A 22734-nucleotide genomic window follows, 5' to 3' on the forward strand; every position below is an offset into this window, starting at 1 on the left:
ATCCTGGACTGAAAAAATCAAAAGCACCTATGTGTGTTTTCAGGAAAGCTTCTTTCAAAGTACTGAACACACTGTGTATGTACACAGGAGTAAGAAGAAATGAAAGCAGGAAAATTGTAACTTCCCTCCTGTTTTTTTCTCTGTAAATAGTAAAAACTGATAATCATCAGTTTGTATTCTGCAATTAAATCAATCTGCAACTATTTTGATAATCGATTAATCAGTTTGAGCAATTTTTAAAGAATTCTAAATTCTCTGATTCCAGCTTCTTAAATGTGAATATTTTCTGGTTTCTTTACTCCTCTATGACAGTAAACTGAATTTCTTTGAGTTGTGGACAAAACAAGACATTTGAGGATGTTATCTTGGGCTTTGGGAAACACTGATGGACATTTTTCACCATTTTCTGACATTTTATAGACCAAACAACTAATCGATTAATGAAGAAAATAATCAACAGATTAATAGACAATGAAAATAATAGTTATTTGTACTTCATCTGGTACTGTTGAGACTGAATGTAGCCAGTAAATATCATTATTATTTCCATAATCGGTGTGCTATGGGCATGCCACTATGGACATTTAACCAGGCCTTAAACAATACAAAGATCAATATTTGTGGGTTCATCACTATTGGCGACACGTTTCATATACAAGTAGTCATGTGATCTGTTGCTAATATACAAATATTGATTGTAGGCAGCAGCTTTAAAGTGGAATTTAATTTCATTGGGCTCATCTCTGATGAATCTCAAACTTTGTGATTAAGTCTGTTGATGTCTGCATTACTGTATGCACCTCAAGACATTACTGTCAGTATGAATGGAGCTCATCATCAACCATCTCATGTAGCATTTTTAAAAAGTTCAGCCTTTCAGAGTGGGTCCTTAATTTGAAAAACAGTGTTTTCTCTCGTAAAATATTTGACTATTCATAGTGAGCCAAAAAAGCGTCGGTCCCTGAGGCAACGAGTGGAGCACTGAAGTTTATGAAAATCTTTGGTCAGGTCCAGTTTTGAACAAAGTGTGAGAGCAGGTCTCTCTCTGATCTCGCCCCAGACCTCCGCAGGCCTGCAGCAACAGTAGCAGAGTTTGGAAGCGAGGCGGCCGCCGACCGCAGGCTCCATGGCGGTAGCTGCTAATTAGAGCGCTGCTCAGTGATTGGGGACTGGGGTTTTGGAGCTCTGCTGCAGGGAAGCGCCTCAGATGCCTGCCAACCAGACCGACGGGGAAGCTTTCCAATCCTAATACATTGGACATGCACACATGAAGGCAAGCGCACAAACATGCTTGTGCATACTTTCTGCATGTTCACCCTACAAGAATGCATACAGTCTGTAGGTTGTCATAACAGAGAGCAGAGAGGCCAAGAAGACCGACATCCACTGATGATTTAACAGCTTTAGGGATGAAATTATGATCCAAAGCGAAGTTTAAATATTGGATTTATCGCTAAAGTAAACACTAATAACAGACCAGCACTCCCCCGCCAAGTTAAAAGGCTTCAGCACATTTGCATAAAAGACTTAATATTTGTTTTGAATCCTCAGAGATGTGTCAGCAGCACTCTCTTTTTGACAACATGGAAAAATCATAAATCCTGCCTCCATTCTCCATTTTTTCTCTGGTTTCTCACCACAAGGCTGGCAGCCACGGCCCACAGACTCCGAGCTGAAACGAGGCTCATGATTTCTTTATTTTTTTCGTTACTTCGACACATTTATCATCCCTCTTTCACATGTATTTATCAGTGGTTACAGCATTCTGGCAATTAGTGTTTTACAGTCAGCACAGGAAATTGAATTACACGCTCAGTTTGCACGGCATTATTTAGCTAAGCATTACTCTGGTCTGTGAAGAACATAGTGTTGGCCATCTCGAACTCGTATTAGCTCTGTATGTGAGAACGAGTTATGGAAGGAATGTTTGGCCTTATTTTCTGCGGGGTGTAAGAAATTGTTTCAGTTGTTCATGTAGAGTTGAAACAATTAGTCAATTCACTGATTAGTCGACTGACAGAAAATGAATCGGCAACTATTTTGACAATCGCTTAATTGTTCGAGTTACTTTTCCAGCAAGAATGTCTCATTCGCTGATTCCGCCGTCTTAAGTGTTTTCTGCTTTTCTCTGTTTTATATCGGTGTTAAAGGTACCCTGTGGAGTTTTATAGTCTCACAATGGAGCAGACTTTTTACAAACGGGTTTCCGCTTTGTTTGTGTACACAAGAACACACATGCTCGCCCAAGCATGCCGGCGGCGAGATTCACATCCTGCCATTACCTTCAAGCTGTTCCGGCGGCAGTAACGCGCCAAGAAAAGCCACAATGCACCAACAAAGGCGATAATGAAGAAGAATGCTAGCTTGCTATTTCAGTCTATGAAGCTAATGTTGAAGTGTCTTCTTCAATGCAGCATGATGTTTATTTAGTACATTCTGGTCCCATTTAGAGTCAAATAGACCATAAAGCAGGGGATGCTTTAGGACGTGGCTACCTTGTGATTGACAGGTCACTAGTTGTCAGTGTTTTCAGTTCATGAAAGTCGGTCGCCTGAAAATGTCTTATTTAGCGTTCGGCTGTACTTAGCTCCACCCACTCGTGTAACTTCTGGTTGCTAAAAAACAAGATTGCGACGGACAAAATGCCGAACTCGAGGCTTCAAAATGTCAGTCCACAAACCAATGGGTGACATCACGGTGACTACGTCCACTTCTTACATACAGTCTATGATTCTTCCGGACATTTCTTCCCGTATTTTGGGAGTTTTTCCTTCTCTGAATCGAGGGTCTAAGAACAGAGGGTGTTATATGCTGTCCAGATTGTAGAGCAAATTTGTTATTTCTGATATTGGGCTGTATAAATATCCACAAAACAATCCATTTATTAAGAAAAGAATATAATTCATCGTTAATGACAATACTAGTTTCAGCCCACCTTTAAGGCTTAGGTTGTACCAACACAATGTCCTTTCAACACGTTAAAAAGACTGCATAATTGGTATTATGTGATATATTACTGTGCCATTATTCTGCAATTCAAATCTTCTACTTTTCAAATATTTGCTTTTGGAGGATCAGAGTTTCTACATCAGCTAGAACTCAGATCCCTTGTTCCTAAACTTTCTTTTGTCTCCATTAGCTATTTTCCACCACACCTCCTCAAAAAAAACACAGGAAGCTTCCTCTCCTCCTCTACTCTTTCCTCTCCTCAGTTCAGTGCAGGTGGTCAGTCTCCGCCGGGTGCCAGTCCGCTACCTAATGCTGAGTTGATTAGGCTTGCTGAATAGCTCGTTTGGCCGTTACAAAAACCAAGAAGTCAGAATAAATCGTCAAGAGGGCAGTTGATGGTAATGACTGAGCCATCAATGATTGAGCCCATTCATGGCTGAAGTGGCTGGAGTGGGGGCTTTGCAGTCACTCCCTTCAGTCAACCAGTCACTTTCACCGGCACACGGGGCACAGTGTGCATTGCTCTCATTACCATCCATTGTCTGGCCCCGTTCAAACGGCTGTAAGAAAAGTGGGAGAGGGAGGAAAGGAAGAAAAAAGGTAGAGCTTAAATAATGGCTTCGCTGGTGGTATGGATTGGTTGATGGTGAAGTGATAGGAACTGGCCCCTACTTATGTATAGTGTATGTATGCGGCAGACTTGCTGCAAGATGGTCAAGATCCAAGACGACGTGTTTTAAAAGAGGGAACAAAGAGCGCTGAAACCACTCTATCAGATGCAGTTACGATGATATGCAAGATTTCATTCCACCGCTGATGGCTGCTTTCTACAAATCATCTCATTTGTTTGGGGCTGATTTAAAATTCCTGCTCTATTTAGAATCAAACACATCCGACTGTTTAAAAAAAGGGAAAGTGTCACTCGACTAAACAGCTCTTCTCCTCCCCAGGCATGCCAGCAGCCTCTCTGGTGACCCCGGCTGATGTGATCAAGACCAGGCTACAGGTGGCGGCACGTGCCGGTCAGACCACCTACAGCGGCCTGGTGGACTGTTTTTGGAAGATTCTCAGGGAGGAGGGACCGCGGGCTTTCTGGAAAGGAGCTGAAGGTAAAGTTTGCTAAGGCCAACATCATTAGATAATGGCCTTACTTACAGGTTGCTCTGCTTTATTGGTGGAGGTTGTTGGGCCGTATGCAGCCCGAGAGAAAGATATTCTCCTAAAAAGGTGCTGGCATTGAGCATAAATCAAAGATAACACAAGGACTGTGCGCATTTTAACAGAATTTTAACATATCAATAAGTGCATAATAGGGCTGTCAATCGATTCAAATATTTAATAACGATTAATCGCATGATTGTCCACAGTTGATCGCGATTAATCCCAAATTTTGTATCTGTTCAAAATGTACCTTTAAGGGAGATTTTTCAAGTATTTAATACTCTTATCAACATGGTAAATATTGCTTTATGCAAATGGATGTATATATTTATTATTGGAAATCAATTAACAACACAAAACAATGACAAATATTGTCCAGAAACCCTCACAGGTACTGCATTTAGCATAACAAATATGCTCAAATCATAACATGGCAAACTGCAGCCCAACAGGCAACAACAGCTGTCAGTGTGTCAGTGTGCTGACTTGACTATGACTTGCCCCAAACTGCATGTGATTATCATAAAGTGGGCATGTCTGTAAAGGGGAGACTCGTGGGTACCCATCGAACCCATTTTCATTCACATATCTTGAGGTCAGAGGTCAAGGGACCCCTTTGAAAATGGCCATGCCAGTTTTTTCTCACAATTATTAGAATTAGAATCGTTATTCAATATTTGCTAGATTGATATAAATATACAGAAATAGCATTTATTATTATTTTTTAGAGGCTGACTTCATCTTGTTCCCCTCACTTCTGAATCCAAACCTTGATTATACACCTGTGTAGATTAGCATCTAACTATAAATCAAGGAATCTTGGTCTGTATGTATGTGGGTATGTCCTTCGCATATCTTCACAACCTTTCATCCGATCTACTTCACACTCGGCAGGTGTATTGCTGGGGACCCGAGCACGTGCGCTGTTGAAATTGGAGCAATTTGGACACGCGACATGTTCAGTATTAATAAACTTTGCTGGGCTTCAGGGCTTTGCGGACTAAGTCAAGCATGTTGTTTGGCTCATTGACTGCAGTTCACTTTTACTGCTGGATATACTAACGTTACAACCAAACTCTTCTTCACTTCCCTGGAGTCGACGAATGATGAGCGGGTATCGACAACGCTGCAAGCAGCACTCCCGGGGGCCAAGCAATCGGCCTGCTCCAAACCGGCACTGCACTAGTCCATATACATTTTTAAATAAACTAATTTCTACCCTTTCCTGCAGCTCGTGTGTTCAGATCCTCGCCTCAGTTTGGAGTGACCTTGGTGACCTATGAACTCCTGCAGCGCTGGTTCTATGTTGACTTTGGAGGACAGTAAGTCTCATTCTCTATTACGAACCCTCCACCAAACGTAGTTGCCTGTTTTACTTTGTTGTTGCTGTCATTACAAAACTCTCAACCAACCCTTCCCCTTATCCACCAGTGAAACATTATAAAACACAGCTATTTCTTCTCACCTTTTTTTTTTTTTGAAGACAGAATATTACAGCTAGTTCATCCCCTTATCAAACCATCTGCTTCCAGAATAATAGGGTTAATTTCAACGTACAGTAGCTGCTCTCGGTGCGTGTCCTCCCTCCTCTACCCGAGAGAAAGAAATGCCACAAGACCAAAAATAATTTCCGTGCACATTAACTCCCAGGCTGAAGCTCTCACTCACTCAGAGCTCTGGATGTGACAATTTTCTCAAACTCGAGAGTTTTGCCTGCACAGTGATCAGGGCAGGCAGGCAGCACCCATTTGACTTGCACATGTACTTTCCCCACTTCTGGGATTAAAACGAGCTCATATTCCTCCTCAAAATAGGTCACTCCGGAATAATTCACTCATTTTCCGAAAGTTAAAAAGGTCCAGTGGGGAAGAGAGGTGGTGAACCTCTCGAAATGACTAAGAAAGTGCTTCTTTTAATGGACAGCTGTGTTGCACATGCGTGTATGTCACCGGATGGCTCATGACTTTTTACATGTTGCTCCCTCTCAACCAAAGACTCACAGCGAAACAAAATCAAGTGCAGATCCAGTGTAGATTTGGTGCGGTTTTGGATGAGTTGATCTCTGCTTTGCTGTCGGTGTTGGCAGCCAATCACAAAGCTTGACGGGAAATCCATGAGGGATTTGATTTGTTCTGCCCTTCCACTTTTGATTTTTTTTATTAAGGTGTTTATTTCAGTGGTGAACAGTATTGAATATGATATTAATTCAAGATTTAATAATTATGATAACGAAACTCCTGTTTGTGCACGCTCACTTTCTCCCCTACTTGGTTAAAATAACATCTTGCATTGTGTTGATGTTGTTCAACAGTTTCTCCTTTAACTCACTTTACTCAACTCTCTGTCACTGTGCCTCTGGCTTCCTCCTCCCGTCTCTCTCTCTCTCTCTCTCCTCACCACAGAAAGCCTGCTGGCTCAAAGCCCACCCCCAAGTCTCGGATCAGCCTGCCGGCGCCCAACCCCGACCACATCGGAGGCTTCAGGTTGGCCGTGGCCACGTTCGCTGGCATTGAGAGCAAGTTTGGGCTCCATCTCCCACGCTACACGGTGGCGACGGCAGCAGCGGCTCCCTCTGGAGCGAGCGCCCCCTGAACCTCCACAGTAGGGGGGGTAAGTGAAACAGGGGGCTTGAATGTTTTCCACCAAGTCATTGTAGTATATTCAATTACTTATTTAAAGTTATTTATACGTTTTCTTCTTAAGATATCCTATACAGTACTTTATATGGTAGTCCATATGCAACCATATGGATTAGTCAGCCGATTAGCACGGGTACTTTGTAGGACTCGTGCAGTATTTGTTTTACCTTTGATTGACATTGTATAGAGTTGTATTATAATGTGGTTTTATTTTTCATACAGTTCAGCTGGTTCAGTATATGCACACAGGCAGCAGAAGTTTAAACACACCTCACTGCTTGCTTTTGTTGGAAATACACTATCGAACACTACATACAGTCACAGCTTTTTCCAGTGTCTTCCTATTGTTGCTTTATAACCAAAAGCACATTCCTCACATGGTCATTTAGCCGGCTAATAAAAAAAGATGATCATAAATGTAGCACTTCAGAGAAGAAATCCAGAGACATATTTTCATATCTCTTCATTACTCTTTCAATCGTGTGCTCATTTGATCAAATGCATCAACAGAAATATGAACAAAAAATTACTGAATGTACACAATGTTTACTGTAAGATGTTTGGTTTCAGGTTTAAATGTATGCAGATGTGTAAATATTTGAGAGACAGCTGGCACCGACTGCAGTTCTGCAGTGTGTCACGGCTGAGTATTTAAATTTGTACAGGACAGAGAATGTAGGAGTTACATGTGGTGTGTAATAACCGTGCCTTACTGTGCGTATGGCAGCAACATGTGTACCGAGAGTAAAAAGAAACTTATATTAGTAAACTGAATGTATGCTGGAGTTTTCATTTTTAATTCCCACTTGAATGTCGAAAGGAAAAAATCAAAACAACAGTTCATCAGCTATGCTTTAATAGTTAACACAGCAAGGTTAACAGCCAGCACTCCGCGTTACAATATACCTCTCGATAATCAACAGTTCATTATAGGATATACAGTTCTCGTTCAGAACGAAAGACAAAGTGCCAATACAACACGCTTCTGTCACCCTGAAACACTGACATAAAGCAGCCACAAAGCCCCACGTGTGGAAACGTCACCATAATAACTCCCATGATTACGCATCTGGAATATTTCAGGAATGTGTCGCATGCAGGCATAATACAGAGAAAAGAAGCACAACATAAAGTGAACATGACATTTTGTAAACAATACATGACTAGTCTATGGACCCTGCTTTATTTTTACAGTAGTGCAAAGCATCTTCACAGTACACATATCTTCATAAGGCTATAAGACTTCCACTTTGTATATACTGTAGGCTCACGGGGTGCAAGCATCAAATCACCTTTTAAAAGAAAAAAGTAAGGGCGGACAAAATCAGTAGAGGTCAACAGTTTAACCATTAACAGACAGTTTGCATTTACATGAAATTAAATAATACATTAAAATCGTGGCCTTGTTTGGACCAGACAGGATCATGTACATAAAGGTGAAGAAACAAAACAGATCTGATTGAGACGCACATGCTACAGTGACACCGATAAACGCACACCAGATGGGTGTACTACGAAGCAAGTTTGACATAGCAGGGCTTTCTTTGCGTTAGCTGGCTCGACAAAATCAGAGATAGTCGGTATCACGACGGTGGTTATCAACTGTCTCAGGCTCGGTACGTATTCCCATAAAAGGGGGCGTTTGGTGCGTCATTACGGCCAGGACACACGGAACGCGTAATCAGCGTGTGTGCATCCCGGAACCTCTTGCTTTTTATTTTATGTTAACAGGTTAGAGCAGCCACACAGCCCGAGTGGCTCGGATGCGTGTCAGCTGCGTCTCTTCTAGAGATTTGAGGTCTCGCCTGTTTTTACCGCATGTCGCACGCGGGTTACAGCAAAGATAGAGTGAAATGATCATTTGACCTTATATTGACATCATACCAGCAGCATTACTTCAGCGAGGCAGCCGTCCCGTGTTGCTCACGCGTCCAGTGTGTCCCGGCCGTTACAGTCTTCTGCACAAAATGGACCAATTGTGTGCTGCCTACTTCAGTCAAGAGGAACTGGTCGTTATGATTGATAGCATTGTAAATGAACTTTGCAGCAAATCAGAACCAAGCATAAAAATATAATCCAAAGTGGTATGTAGCTGCTGTGCCTTCATCATTCTTTTAGTGAATGGATGATATGCTGTGTAATATTTAAAGTGTTAATATTACCTGAAGCAAAAAAAGAAGACTGGAGCGGGGTAGCTCCACCAGACTACACAACTGATGTGGTTTCTATTAACAATGTTCATGTTCCCCTAAGGCTCCAGTGATGGTATTTGGGTGCAATCTACTACACTTATGACCATAGGGAATCCTATGAAAAAATTATACTGCATATGCAAGTAAACGTCATGCTGATTAATAATACAGTGAACTATTAATGTTTGCTACCTGGGATTTTATAGAAGGCTTCTTTTATAGCCAGTGTTGGCAAATAACCAGAGAACACTACAAACATATTCAGTGGTGCAATGAGAGCAAGAACAACCTGTATATGAAGCGTACAGCATTCCTGCCCAGACGTTTTGTATCACAAACTGAATGCATGTACGGCTCTGTTCGGTGGCATAACTAAAAGCGTGTTTTTACTGCATGGTACCGCTATGCTCTGCTTGGTACCATGTCCTTCCTATCAAGCCGTTTTTTCCACTGCGGATACCATCAGTGTAGATGGGATTTTAGAGGGCCATTTTTTAAAATCTGGGTTGAGTGAATTAAAAATTGCGGCCGCTAGTGACGGCAGCTTGGCTATTTACAAATAGCGGGTTTGTGCAGGATGTCCCGTGTCGCGCTAGTGACGATTCTCTCTGACCAGTCAGTGGTCTGCAATGTTTTAACTCCACCTCCTGGTATCGAGTCAGCTCGCTTGGAACGTTGACCGAGGTGTTACCAAGAATGGAGTCATTCTGTTGGTATCAACCACAGCTTTTGCTAATGGAAACGCAAAAACTAACCGTAAACTAACCGTTCTAATGTGTAACGAACTGAACTGAACTGCTTGGTGGAAACGTGCCATTACATAGTCAGTTTGCATATATAACGTATTCCCTCAGCTGAGAATCTATATCCCTCATAGAGAATATCATCAGGAAAAGCCGGCGGATCTATTCGATCTCTAAACACTCCCTCCATTTCGCAAGAATGGTGACGCCGTTTCCAAAGGAGTTGATTAGTGAAAGGGTGGCGCTTTTTTATAGCAGTTTTCAATCTGAAACTCTAAACATAACCTCCTCCAGAGCAGGTTTGGTGTGCAGTATAAGTTACCATGGCGATCTAGCCAGGTTAAAAGAGAGCCACCTTCCTGACATTGAAAACTCTGACTTTGGGCTCAACATACCTCGTTAACCCATTAATCTCGCTTCGTAGTACACCCCTCTGGTCTCTGATTCCTTCCTCTTTGGTTTGGAGTCCTGTTCTATGAAGCCAGCTCCATAGGCCCCTCCTCCTCGCCGTCCGCCCGGTTAGCACGAATCTCCATCAGCGTACGAGCGAAGCGCCCCCAGTCGTCAGGGTGAGTCACTGTCAGCTGTAGGAAACATCAAAGACACACAGCAAACATGGCATTATGCGCTGGGCGGAGACAATCCTACTCTCATGGCTTGTTATGATACGAAAGAATCATCTCTGAGGATGCAGGAACACATTTATTTATTAATGATGCCACAGTGGACGATGATGGGAAAACAACAAAAATAAGGCCGTGTTCAGGCCGACTTTAGCTACTGTATATGTGAACCCCCCCCAGCTTTCCTTTTCTCTCAAAAGCTCTCAAAACCTGCCGCACGAAAACCCCCGCAGAGGGCCATGTCTGATGGTGTGATGTCACTTTGGCCGTGTGGACACTTGCGACCCTTGCGGATGCGCCAAGCATAAATCTTGCTTAACCAGCATCTCTCAGGTTACGAATGACAAGTTGGTTGCATGGAAACTAGCGTCACCTCGTGAGTGTCGGAGGAATTACGTTCTGTCCTCAATGCTCGTGCTGTTGGCCGATGTTAGAGGTTTCCGTGGACAACTCTTGTGTTTTAATGTGGAAGTGAGATGGGAATAAACGCTGTATGGTTGAGGAGAAAAGGAGGTTTCAGGGAAAACATTTATCAAGTCTTGTTGCTCAAGTAATTTAATGTTAAACACCATTATGGGACCGATCACAAATCCTACTACTTCCTGTACTACTTCATGCCTAGCATGAACTGCACTGACCATAGGGGCTTATACCGGATGTCAAACTCGATGTTCTTTAAGCGTTTAGCTGTCGTACACTGTGGGAGTCAGAATGAGTGGGACAAAAGCTGCGGCTGCCACCCAAGCTGTCTGTAACCGCCTTGCATGGCCAGGCTGTAATTAAACAGGAACCAGGAGGAGGGAGGTAGCCATTTTGAACCCCCCCAACCCCCCACAGAGCGAGGCTGGCCGCAGCGGGGGGCTCCGCCAGAACATCATGTATATGGTGCCTGAGTGACTTCAGCATTAGCAGCGTTTTAACAGACTCTAAGAAGCTCAAGTGTCAAAGAAACACTGTGGGATTTAGTGTTGTCAGACTTTAAAAAGCAGCAGGTCCAAAACATTTCCATATCATGAAGCAGCATGGAAGCCATCTGAAAGACTTTTGTTTTTATAATTTGGACATTTTCCGTACAGAAAAAACACAAGTAGAGGACGAATCAAAACAAAGAAATCCCTGCTGATACATGACCTAAAACTATAATGTACAGAGTAAAATAATACTGAAACAAAAGTGTTTTCCTGGAACCATCTGAAGGGTTGCTGTTGGTCTCATGCTGGCATCTCTTTTTTCACATGCTGTTCTTAGTTTTAGCTATATGGGGGGAGTTTCTAGTGAAATAAATACCCCCACCACCCCCACCACCACCACCACATACACACTCCTCTTTAGAATCATAAAACCTTTCAACCCCGCTCACTTTTATTGATGACTCTTCGTTACCATTAACTCAGCCGAGCCTCTCTCTCTCCAACATACCGCACAACAAAAAGATACTAAAATTAGCCCAGCGGCTAGGCTAACGCGCCCTCACATGGGGATCCTAACCAGAGGCCTCCAAACATGAGAGGAACATTCAGGCGCAGGCAGGGTGGTTTGGCCGCTTTGTGGTGATGGCAAAGTCATGTGGAGGCCATTTTACAGGGACACGAAAGAGGGAGGGAAAAGAAAATCAAACACATACATTCATGGCAATTCTGACAGTTGGGTAAACATACAGAGCTAAAAGACCTAAAATGATCGGTTGTGGTGCGTGTGGAGGTTTTACTGTGAAAAAAAAAAAAAAGCACTTATTTCTACTCTTATAGTACATGTCTTTCGCCAAAGTCAGCGGACCAAATATACATGAAACACAACAAGACTATAGTGTTATGTACTCCAAAAACTCAGCAAAATGCAAGTATATATTTGTAAAATCATGATTCAGTTAAAATGACATTTCACTATTTGTAGCCGTTGTTCTGACCACATGACTTATTTTGGTAGAATCGAGAGAGACGGAGGTATCACTGATGAGCTGTAACGTTTAATGTTTCATTTAGCAAGACCACAGGCACTAAAATCTCTCAATCTACTGTAGTACAACTTAATTGCAATGGTGCAATACATTTTGGTCATTGTAGTTCACTCATGCTTTTGGCACCTACAGTAGGGTGTAATTAAATCTTTGATTGTTTGAAAACTGAACCCGCGAAAACCACCAGCTCCATGCATCGTAGCACTCACAGCGATATGCAACAACGATGTACTCAGCAGATTATTTTTCACCAGGGCAGGCTGTCAAAATATTGAAGTTATTATAAGGATTTTTTAATTGTCTCAATGTAATATTGATGCCTCTATATGACCTACATAAGCAAACAAGACCCTCAGCGAGACAATAGGCTATTTCTATATAGTTGTTCTTAATGCATTAGACATTACACATTAGACAAAATGATTTACGGTACGCAGACTGATTACATTTTCAAAGTTTAAAATTTTGCAGCAAGTAGTATGTTAGCTAGTTAAAAGGAAGCAAGAGGAGATTCTTCTTTAGAGAATATATTTTCTATGTTTTATTTTGTGGTTATGGCTGATACTGGGGCAGAGAAAAATAAATAAAAATTGACCGAAGAACAAAAAAAAGCTAAAGGGTACAGTGAGCACGGGTGAAAACAACAGTCAACCTTGGTCGGTCATTCAACAGATGGAGAGAATTGTGGGATTTGAAAGGATTCAAAGCCAATCCTGAATTGGCACTCTTCCTCCTAGACTGGTATGTAATATGTCTATTTTATTTATGAAATACATTGCCAGTATTTCCTGTAGGATTTCTTTTCAGCAGCTGGTGGGGGGGGTAAAGGGTTTTGTTGTAGTGAAGGCGGTCACGGCGGGCCGGGGGCCAGCGGCAGTGCCGGGTCTTTTCCCTGTGTAACTGCAGCAACAGAAAGTTTTCTTATACTGGACCGCCCTAGTCTGACTCACCAGATGTAGACTCACGCGGCATTCTCCTCCTTTTGCCAGGGGACCGTCGCCGCATCTTGTGCTTAGCGACACCCAAGACGATTGGGATTGGTTTAAAGAAAGAAAAGGTGAAAAGGGTTTTCACCTATACCAGAATGAAAATGTGTGGAGCCAGACCTTTCTTTAGCGAGATTAACTTTCTGTTGCTGTCGTTACGTTACACGGGTTAGACCGCCAGCCTGCTGTAACCCCCGGTGCTGTGGTTTGCGCTGGCTGAATTTGATTTGCTACAGCTGCTAACTGAAGGCCCGTCTTTGGAGCTGCCGACTGCTTTCTTCCTGGCGAGGTACTCTCCTAGCAGTGGGGAGTGAGGAAGGGACCGTGGGGTGCGCTAGCGAGCTAATTCTTGTCTCAGTTGTGGTCCAATGAACAGTAAATTCAAATTCAGTGCCCCATATCGCTATTTTCCAAGCTACTGTAGCTGTCATATTTTGCGGGTTGTTGCTGCAAAATGTACCGGAACACTGATTGCGAGATGACTGTAGCTAACGTCAGCTGCATTTGTCAAGTAAGCACCACCAAACAAAGATTTCTGTGATTATGAGCATGCTGACCAACATGCACCAGGCAATCGACAGTGGTTTAGTTTGTATAAAGTTGAGAGCCTAGACCACTGAAGTGAGTAAACCTATTTATGACAAGTCTGTCTTTCAATCGCTTCCAAAATAAATGCATGTGACGTGCAAGCCAGATCAAGATCTTTACGACATGGGGAGGTGGTGCTCATGGAAAACACTACCGCTTTTGTCCACTGGGAAAGAGGCCAAAATAGACACAAATTGAAAGTTCCTTGCAGTTGCTTTAACATTATACTGCATGAGAAACACCTCAGTACAACCCTATTTAAAATGTCACAGATATGGTTCTGTAATGATTAAGACTCTACCTGAAAAAGAGGAGCGCTCACTCTGCCTGTATTTCTGGTTGCCAAAAAAGATTCTGCTCACAGACATGCAGTACGTTTCTGCTTTACAGTAAATTAAATTAAACACGATTATTATCCGTACCTCTCCAGTATCGTAGATCCAGACTCGGCCTTCTGAGTCTCCCACAGCCACCTCCTTCCCCCCCGATGACCAGCGGACCCTGTTGAGGGCCGAAGCGCCCTCAATGGTCACACTGGCAGTTGGTACCTGGTGGACAACAAATTAAAGAAATGTTCAATTTTTTTTTTTTTAACAATACTGTAAACTTCTCAACCAGTCAAGGTGCAGTTTACAGTTTTCATAATTCACATTCTCAACAATGGGATGGACGTGAGGTCACAGTGACCTTGACCTTTGACCACCAAAATCTAATCAGCTCACGTACTTACGTACAGACAGACGGACGAAAAACCTGAAAACATGACAGCTTCGGCCGTGGTTGTCGCAGGTACAGCCGCATAAAAGTTATTTGTCCCTGAGGGGTATTTGTTTTAACAGCCAGTAAACATGAACATAAAGATATACACATAGCAATATGCAGAAAGCAACATATAGATGTACACATGGCAACATACAGATATAAACAGTACACAAAAACTTCATGTATGCATTCATTCATCCAAGGTTATTTTTCTCAACATACTATACTATGACTTTATTTAATTTTTTCAACATACTATACAATGACTTTTTTAATTTTTTTTTTACATACTGTTTTTTTTCTTTTTTTCTCGACACTATACTATGACCTTTTTTTTTTTACATGCTATGCTATGATTTTTTTATTTTCTTTCAACATACTATACAAAGACTTTTTTTATTTTTTCGACATATTATACTATGACTTTTTAAATTTGTTTTGACATACTATACTATGCAATTTTTTAAATTTTTTTTTAAGAAAGCAACATAGATAGAAACATGGCAACATACAGACATAAGCAGTAGACAAAATCTTCATGCATTATACAGTCATTCATCCCAGCTCACAACAGTGCAGAAGGAACAAAACTCCTGCTGAAGCGAACTTTTCTCTAACAGCTTACAGGAGAAAGACTGAAACATTGCAGCAGAGCATGAGCCTTAATAAGCCATAAAAAAAGTCCAGTATGTCGAAAAAAGTTGAAAAAGTCATAGTGTAGTATCTCAAAAAAAGTAATAGTATAGTATGTCAAAAAAGTCATAGTATATTAAGTTAAAAAAAAGTCATAGTATAGTAAGTTAAAAGAAGTCATAGTATAGTATGTCAAAAAAAAGTCATAGCATAGTTGTTGAAAAAATTTAAGAAAAGGTCACAATATACTATGTAAAAAAAGTCATAAAAGACAAAAGTATAGTATGCTGAAAAAAGTAAAAAAAAGTCATGTTATAGTATGTTGAGAAAAAAAAGGCATACTATAGTATGTCGCAGAAAGTCATAGTATAGAATGTCAAAAAAGTGATCGTCTAATATGTCAAAAGAAGTAATAGTATAGTATGTTGAAAACAGTTTTAAAAAAGTCGTAGTTTGGTATTTCGAAAAAAGTCATAGTATATTATATCAAAAAAGTATAAACGTGAAATAGTATGTTCGAAAAATTCAAGAAATTCACAGTAAAGTATGTAGAGAAAAAAAAAATAGTCATAGTATAGTATGTCGAGAAAAGTCGTAGTATAGCATGTCAAAAAATTAAAGAAAAATTCACAATATACTATGTAAAAAGTCATGAAAAGACAAAGTATACTATGTCGATAAAAGTCATAAAAAATCATAGTTGGTATGTCGAAAAAGCCATAGTATACTATGTCGAAAAAATCGAAAAAAGTCATAGTTTAGTATGCTGAGTAAGTAAAAAAAAAGTCGTAGTATAGTATGTGGAAAACAGTAGAAAAAAAGTCGTAGTATAGTATGTGGAAAACAGTAGAAAAAAAGTCGTAGTTTGGTATGTGGAAAAAAGACAACAAAAGTCATAGCATAGTATGTCGGAAAAAAAGTCATAGTATAGAATGTCGAAAATAGTGATAAATAAGTCATAGTTTAGTATGTTGAAAAAAAGTCAGTATAGTATGTCGAAAAGTTATATTATAGAATATCGAAAAACTTATTAAAGTCTTTAAAAAGTCATTATTTAGTATGTCAAACAAATTTTTTAAAAGGTCATATTACAGTATGTCGAAAAGTAAAAACATATAGTATATATCAAAAAAGCCATCTTGAAGAATGTCGAAAAAAGCCTTAAAAGTCATAAAATAGTATGTCGAAAAAAGTCATAGTGTAGTATTTAAAAGAAAGTCATAGTATAGTATGTTGAAAAAGTAAAAAAGTCATACTACAGTATGTCGAAGAAAGTCATCATATAGTATAACGAAAAAATCTTAGTATAATATGCTGAAAAAAGTCATAGTATAGTATGTCAAAAAAGGCCGGAGGCATTATATCTTCAGTTTGTCCATCTGTCCGTCCACATGTCTCTCAGTTCGTACTGTACGTCCGTAAACAACAACAGCCGGCCGCCTGTAGGCGATTGGTGTTAAAACGGTTTTGTTTTCTCGGTTACATCTGCTGTTTGAGTTTGTTTGACATTTTATATTTTCTTTGTTAGTTACGAACCATTTCCATCTAAAAAAAAAATAAAAATAATAAAAACAATTCTATAAACTAAATTCCTTCCATTTCTAAACAAAATCCACTAAAATAAAGATTCACATTCACACCATGTTTCTTGGTTCCTTATCTATTTTCTTTTATTTAATGACCCTAATTGCAGCTTAAGCTATTCCTCTTGATGTTAATTGGGAAATGGGAGCATTATGCCATTATAGTCTAATTTACACAACGAGTTTACTACATCGGAAGCACGACTTTATCCAAATACTCAAGAGGCTAGACAGACATAGCTGTAAAATCTGCAACTTCTTATTCAAATGTGGACACACACGGTGCTATTTACTGTATAATAATTGCACTCATGTTTGTTGTTGTGGTTGAGCTGTTGCTCTTTTTAGTAAACAGCAGTGCTCATGTTGCACCTTTAAAAACCTAAAACCATATGCAGCGTTTCCATAAACTGTTCCTGACATGTGGCATGGGAGTCTGACACATGTCACCAGTGGAGACAGAGGCCCTGGCATCATGTCGCCTCACACACCGAGCTTCTGCGTATTTAAAGCAGCGCTAACCACAGACTGACTGCCATTAGCCTGCTAGCTTCCACCGCTCCGCCCGAGTGGATCTGAACTGAGCGCTTTAAATTGGCTGTATATGTCTGTGTGCGTGTGCTGGAAATGAGAACCAGGCGCGCCGCACTGCTCCGTTAGTGTCGTTATGTGTGTTTTTAATATGATGGCAACAATGGACGTCTGTTGCTATTAGGCCGACTGTGTATGAGTGAATGTGTGTGCATGTGTTTGGTACATCCGTCTGTGTGTGTGTGTGTGTGAGCAAATGTTTCTCATAAAGCACATTGTTAGCCCAGTTAGGCTGTCGATAATGAACTCTTCCTCTGTCTGTGAAAAGGCTGCTGTTGAGGGAACCATGGGAAAATTGTCATCTGTGTTGCAGAGGGAAGACTCAACACTAGTGATGGGATCAGTGGAGGAGAGTGTCGGGGTTAATACAAGAGGAGAGAGATTAGATGAGACGGATGAAACTGAGATGTAACATGAAATCCTGGGAGATGGGAAGTGACTTTTAGACGTGGACGGTACGAAGGCGCTGCAAGAAAATGAGAAGAAGAAGAGTGAAAGGGCGCTATGAGAGAGGGAGGGGGAGCATCTGTAGAGATGCAGACTTGTATTAAGGTTGAAGGCATTGTGGGTGTTGTCTCCATGGAAACCAAGAGCAAAGGAGAACGAAGGATCCTTTTATCCCTATTTTTACCTGAGTGATCAAAGGTTTGGTACCCACTCTCATATCGGAGTTGCAAAAAAGTATGGTTTTTAGACTCATGGCTGAAGATATCTTTTCACTGTGATGCAACTTGTTCTTCCTTAAAGGGATAGTTCAACATTTTGAGAAATAAGATCATAAGATCATTCATCTGAAATTGCAACTGTTTTAAATTTATTTCACACTATATAGTGTGTTATATTTCATGTTGTATATAATTAAACTGAATAATAACATGATATGTCCATCAATGGCCTCAAATGCTCTCTTCTGAAAATAAATCTTGCCCCGCAGCACTGAGAAACTCAAACCCGGAGTCTGAACTTTCTCTTTTTATGATTTCCATCTCCAGCATGGGACAGCGGACTGAGGGCTGGGGCTCTCTGCTCGTGGTCTCTAGCACATCTGTGTACTTTACTGATGGAACTGAGTGTGGGAGGCAGATGAGATGAGGTGGTGGGGTCCTGAGGTTGCCTGAACGTTGGATAGAGGTTGCAGGAATGTTAGCGGGACGTCTGGGTGGGAGCTGTCATCCAGTTTGATTTAAAGCGAGGGCTGTGGGAAACGCCCACTGGGGAATCTTGAATCGTGTGTGTGTAGGGAGGGATGTGGAGGGGATGGTGGTGGTGGTGGTGGTGGGGGGTTGATGGGAGGGGAAAGGCTTGGGTGTTTGGTTGTGCGGTTCGGGCTGAGGCCCAGCAACAGGCCCCGAGGACACCAAACACACACACACATACACACTCACATCAACACACAAAGAGATGACACAGAAAACACGCCCATAATGACCTATATTCACCCAGCAGCACACACACACGCACACACCTCAGTGTCGTTGTTGAGGTTCCACAGGTCTAAGCGGCCCATGCCGTCCACGGCGGCGAAGATCGCAGGGTGCACGGGCGACCACATGACGTCATACACATAGTCGGCGTTGTCCTCGAACGAGTACAGAGGCTTGTTGTGCTGAAAAGAGAGAAAAAGACGATATCTGAAGAAGTGTGTATGGTGTGAAAAAGCACTGTCGAGAGAAAAAGAGAGAGAGTTAGGGATTGCAGAAGATGACAGAGTGGAGATAGAAAGACGAGAGAGAGAGAGAGAGAGCGCGAGAGAGAAGGAATGGAGAGAGGGAGTGAGTGAGCTTCAGACAGAGTGGCGCTGCCTCAGCCTTGGGGCCTGTCTGGGTGCAGAGCCTAATTAAAAAGCCTAGCACATTCACACAGCACCATAAAACCGCTGGGAGAGATGAAAGGGAGGGCCCCTCCACAAGGTGTACTGTAACCTCAACACAACAGCTGTCTGAGAGAGAGAGATGGGAAGGGATGGAAATGGGAGGAAAAGAAGGGGTGGACAATGGACGGAGGATAGTGTGTGTGTGTGTGTGTGTGTGTGTGTGTGTGTGTGTGTGTGTGTGTGTGCGCGCGTGTGTGTGTGTGTGTATAGAGCCGAGCCATAATGGATTTTTTAGGCCTTCACCGATATCAATATTTGAGAGTAAAAAAAAAAAGCTGATAATGATCATCTTTTAATAATAAAGAAAAGGTTATTAAAGAACTGTGTCCAAGACGTGTACTGAAAATAAAACAAACTTGTCAGTGCTCTCTGGTGGACAAACTATTTAATGGTGACAGTGTGTCTAAATTGTCTACAAACATACGTTTGGCATTACTTTATTAGTTTCTTGTTACTTATTGGCGAAACTATGAACCGATACCGATATATCTGTGATTAGTTAACAACGGACGATAATATCGATTCAGCCGGTTCATCGATGTGTTTATGAAGTTATGGAGACCAAATGTTCTCAAAGGCAGAGCCGGATGACATAACAATTCCTTAAAGTAGGTTAGAATATTTAGGTTATGGTCAGAAATTAGGGAACAAACGTAGTGAGTAAAGGAAGTGTACTAAAAGTGTGTGCACATTATCGTAGAAATAAAGCTTTTTGCACCGACACCCTCCATTATTGTTTTCGTGTTTTTTTTCTTTTTCTGGGAACTTTGAACTTTGACCTCAAACCGCATTGACTTTTGAGCGCAGCCAATAGCTGAAGGCTACTGCTTGTGCTGCAATTAAAGATGGAGGATAAATCAAATCAAATAAAGTGTGGGAATGTGGCTCTATGTGTGTGTGTGTGGGTGTGCGTGCGTGCGTGTGCATGTGCGTGTACGGCTGTTAGGATTCCAGAGGCTCACAAACTGCATTCCTGACAGGTAGAGTGGGAGGGGTGGAAGAGAGGAGACAGGTTGGCTGGAAGAGCAAATGAAGGAATGTAGTCTCTCCCTCTTTCTCTCTCTCCTCCTCCTCCTCTTTTTCCTTCTCTTTCTCTCCATCACCTTTACTCTCTCACTCCACAGTTGTTCTGAAAGGCTGTGAGACCTGCAGACAGATAGCAGTGTGCACACTCTCACACACACACACAAACACAAACAAACAGAGCCGAGCCAATTTCAAGCCTCGATTGAACCTGTTTTCCAGCCGGCGGGGTGACAGCAGAGGTCACTTTTTCTCCATCTCACAGTTTCAGCATTCGATCAGCTGAGCGATTCCTGTTTATGTTCTCTCTCTTGTTTTAGTCTGTCCGTCCCCAGTTTACTTTGTAACCGCACTCTTTAACTCATCCTCTAGCTCTTATAGTTCACATTACCAAATTGTGTTTAAAACGTCATTGTATTTTGATAAACTGCCGCGCTGAATAATGCCTCTTAATCAGTTCATTTTGTTAACCAAAACTATGTTCGTCAACAACCTTTTTTGCATGACTAATACAAGACAATGACGAGACGGCGCCAACGTCACTAAACACTGCCGGTGATGATATCAATATGCAATATTGTTGATGAAAGCAGATGAGACTAAAATGTAGTTTAACAAATAAAAACGTTAACAAAATCTCTCTTAAATTTTCATTGACATAAAGAGAGGAGACAAAATATGAAAGATAGATTTTTTTTTTCAATGCAGAAGTTCCATTTCCTGTGCTGCGTGCTCCATATCTGAACTACACCAGCAGAATACAATGAGCGCAGTCAGGAGGACTCGGAGTAACTTACTTACTTAAGTTAAAGTTAACAATGTCGACAACTGAGCTTGGGAAAAAAGGAATAAGGTGATATTTTGGCTTGACTAGATTGACTGAAATCAATATAATCTGATGACTCAAAAAAGACTAAAATGTAAACTGTTTTCATTAACTAAAACTATACTAAATATCTATGGTTTTCTTTGTCGTAAACTAAAATGCCCAGACTTTTAGTCAACTAAAAAAAAAAGACTAAAACAGGACAAGGTTGAGTATGATAAATATAACAATAACAAACAAATAAATATGATAAAAACTAACAAGGATATTTGACACAGGACTAAGAATAAATAAAAAAATAGCTGACATAATTAACAGTACTCTTAATATAATTTCAAGCTGTCGTTCTTAAATATGTCCTTTTGGCCATGCACAACATCACATTAGAGATGAGATGAATAAAGTCCTATTATTCAAAGTATAAACTACTATTTTGCTGTAAACTGTCCATAATCTACCCATTTTAAAGAAGGTGATTTGGGTAAATAATCTGTGGCAACAAGTCTTAAAACTAATCTTAAAATTAAGCTTAATCCTTGTGGCGCCGTGCGTGAAGTAAACGGTTGTCATTATCTTTCCTGTGCCGAGAGGCTGTGGAGCTTCTAGCACGTTTGAACTGGAAAACCATCACTGAAAACTGATATTTAACATCCCAGTGCAGTGCCAAGTTTAGAAAAGGGATGGATGCAAGTTAAGTTAAGCATTTAATACTTTAGATACTGACGCTAAAATCTACGTCAGCATGCGTCTTCTGACCTTGCCGAAAAAAAACCTAATAAAATCCCACAGAAATTACACAACCTATAAATAACGTTTCAGGACTATAATCAACACTTTCAAAATGTCACCAAGCCTTTGAGTCTTACAGAAAACCTTTCATCACTTGGACTTTCAAAGGGATCCAAACCATCGCGTCTCTGCAGCAGCCAGAGTTGTATAATTACACTGCTTCCATCCTGGCTGCATCACAAACATCACACTGGCTTGATAGCTTCACACCAGATTTCATAACCACACACACACACTGAGGGGACGGAGAAGGTGTCCTCAAATTAGAAAATGTTTCACAAAACGGTGCTGAAAAAGACAAAAGAAAAGCAAGAGTACAGTTTCATTTTCAGCACACAGACACTCGTTAACAAATCACATGAACTGACTGTGATGTGGGCCTTTAATTAACTTCTTAAGAGAGCAAAAGTGGAATGATTATGCTCCAGCCAATCACTTAGTAGAAGCTGGTTTTCGGGGTCAAGAGAGCAAGACGGTTCAAGTTATGCACAATCATAAGCCCACTCCCAGCTGTTGCGACGTCTTCACACTCTGGTCGACTCCGAATGTTTTCACTAACCGCAATATTTGCACCGCCGTGTGTGAAAACATCAGCAGACTTCTGTGCGACGGCCCTCTGAACTGTGAGGGAAAACGTGAATGCAAAGAGAATTCACTGCGAGCATGTATGTGTGTGTGTGTTGCAACAGTTGGGTTGAAGGCAAACCTCGGGGGGATTTTAGGTAAGCAAAGGCAGCTTGCTTAAGGTGCATGTGAGGCATGTGTGGTGTGTCTATATTTGCACACACACTCACACACACATGTACACACACAGTC

At 41.2% G+C, this 22734-nt stretch overlaps 2 protein-coding genes across 17 annotated transcripts in view; one reads left to right on the forward strand and one right to left on the reverse strand.

The window, feature by feature from the left end:
* Positions 1-7531, forward strand: part of slc25a13 (solute carrier family 25 member 13) — a 52097-nt gene extending 44566 nt beyond the window's left edge. The window contains exons 16-18 of the mRNA XM_074612823.1: positions 3900-4058; positions 5342-5432; positions 6513-7531. Of these exons, the coding sequence (XP_074468924.1) occupies positions 3900-4058; positions 5342-5432; positions 6513-6702 (440 nt within the window). The 3' untranslated portion in view covers positions 6703-7531. The remainder of the gene's footprint in view (positions 1-3899; positions 4059-5341; positions 5433-6512) is intronic.
* Positions 7532-9433: 1902 nt separating this feature from the next.
* The window catches only part of dync1i1a (dynein cytoplasmic 1 intermediate chain 1a), a 64320-nt gene continuing 51019 nt past the window's right edge, over positions 9434-22734 (reverse strand). For all 16 annotated transcript variants that reach the window (XM_074612839.1, XM_074612837.1, XM_074612835.1 and 13 more), the window contains 3 exons: positions 18873-19013; positions 14261-14386; positions 9434-10268 (listed from right to left, as the gene is read on the reverse strand). In XM_074612839.1, the coding sequence (XP_074468940.1) occupies positions 10158-10268; positions 14261-14386; positions 18873-19013 (378 nt within the window). In that variant the 3' untranslated portion in view covers positions 9434-10157. The remainder of the gene's footprint in view (positions 10269-14260; positions 14387-18872; positions 19014-22734) is intronic.

The sequence above is a fragment of the Sebastes fasciatus genome, chromosome 17 (assembly GCF_043250625.1).
Source record: "Sebastes fasciatus isolate fSebFas1 chromosome 17, fSebFas1.pri, whole genome shotgun sequence".
NCBI classification, from domain to species: domain Eukaryota; kingdom Metazoa; phylum Chordata; class Actinopteri; order Perciformes; family Sebastidae; genus Sebastes; species Sebastes fasciatus.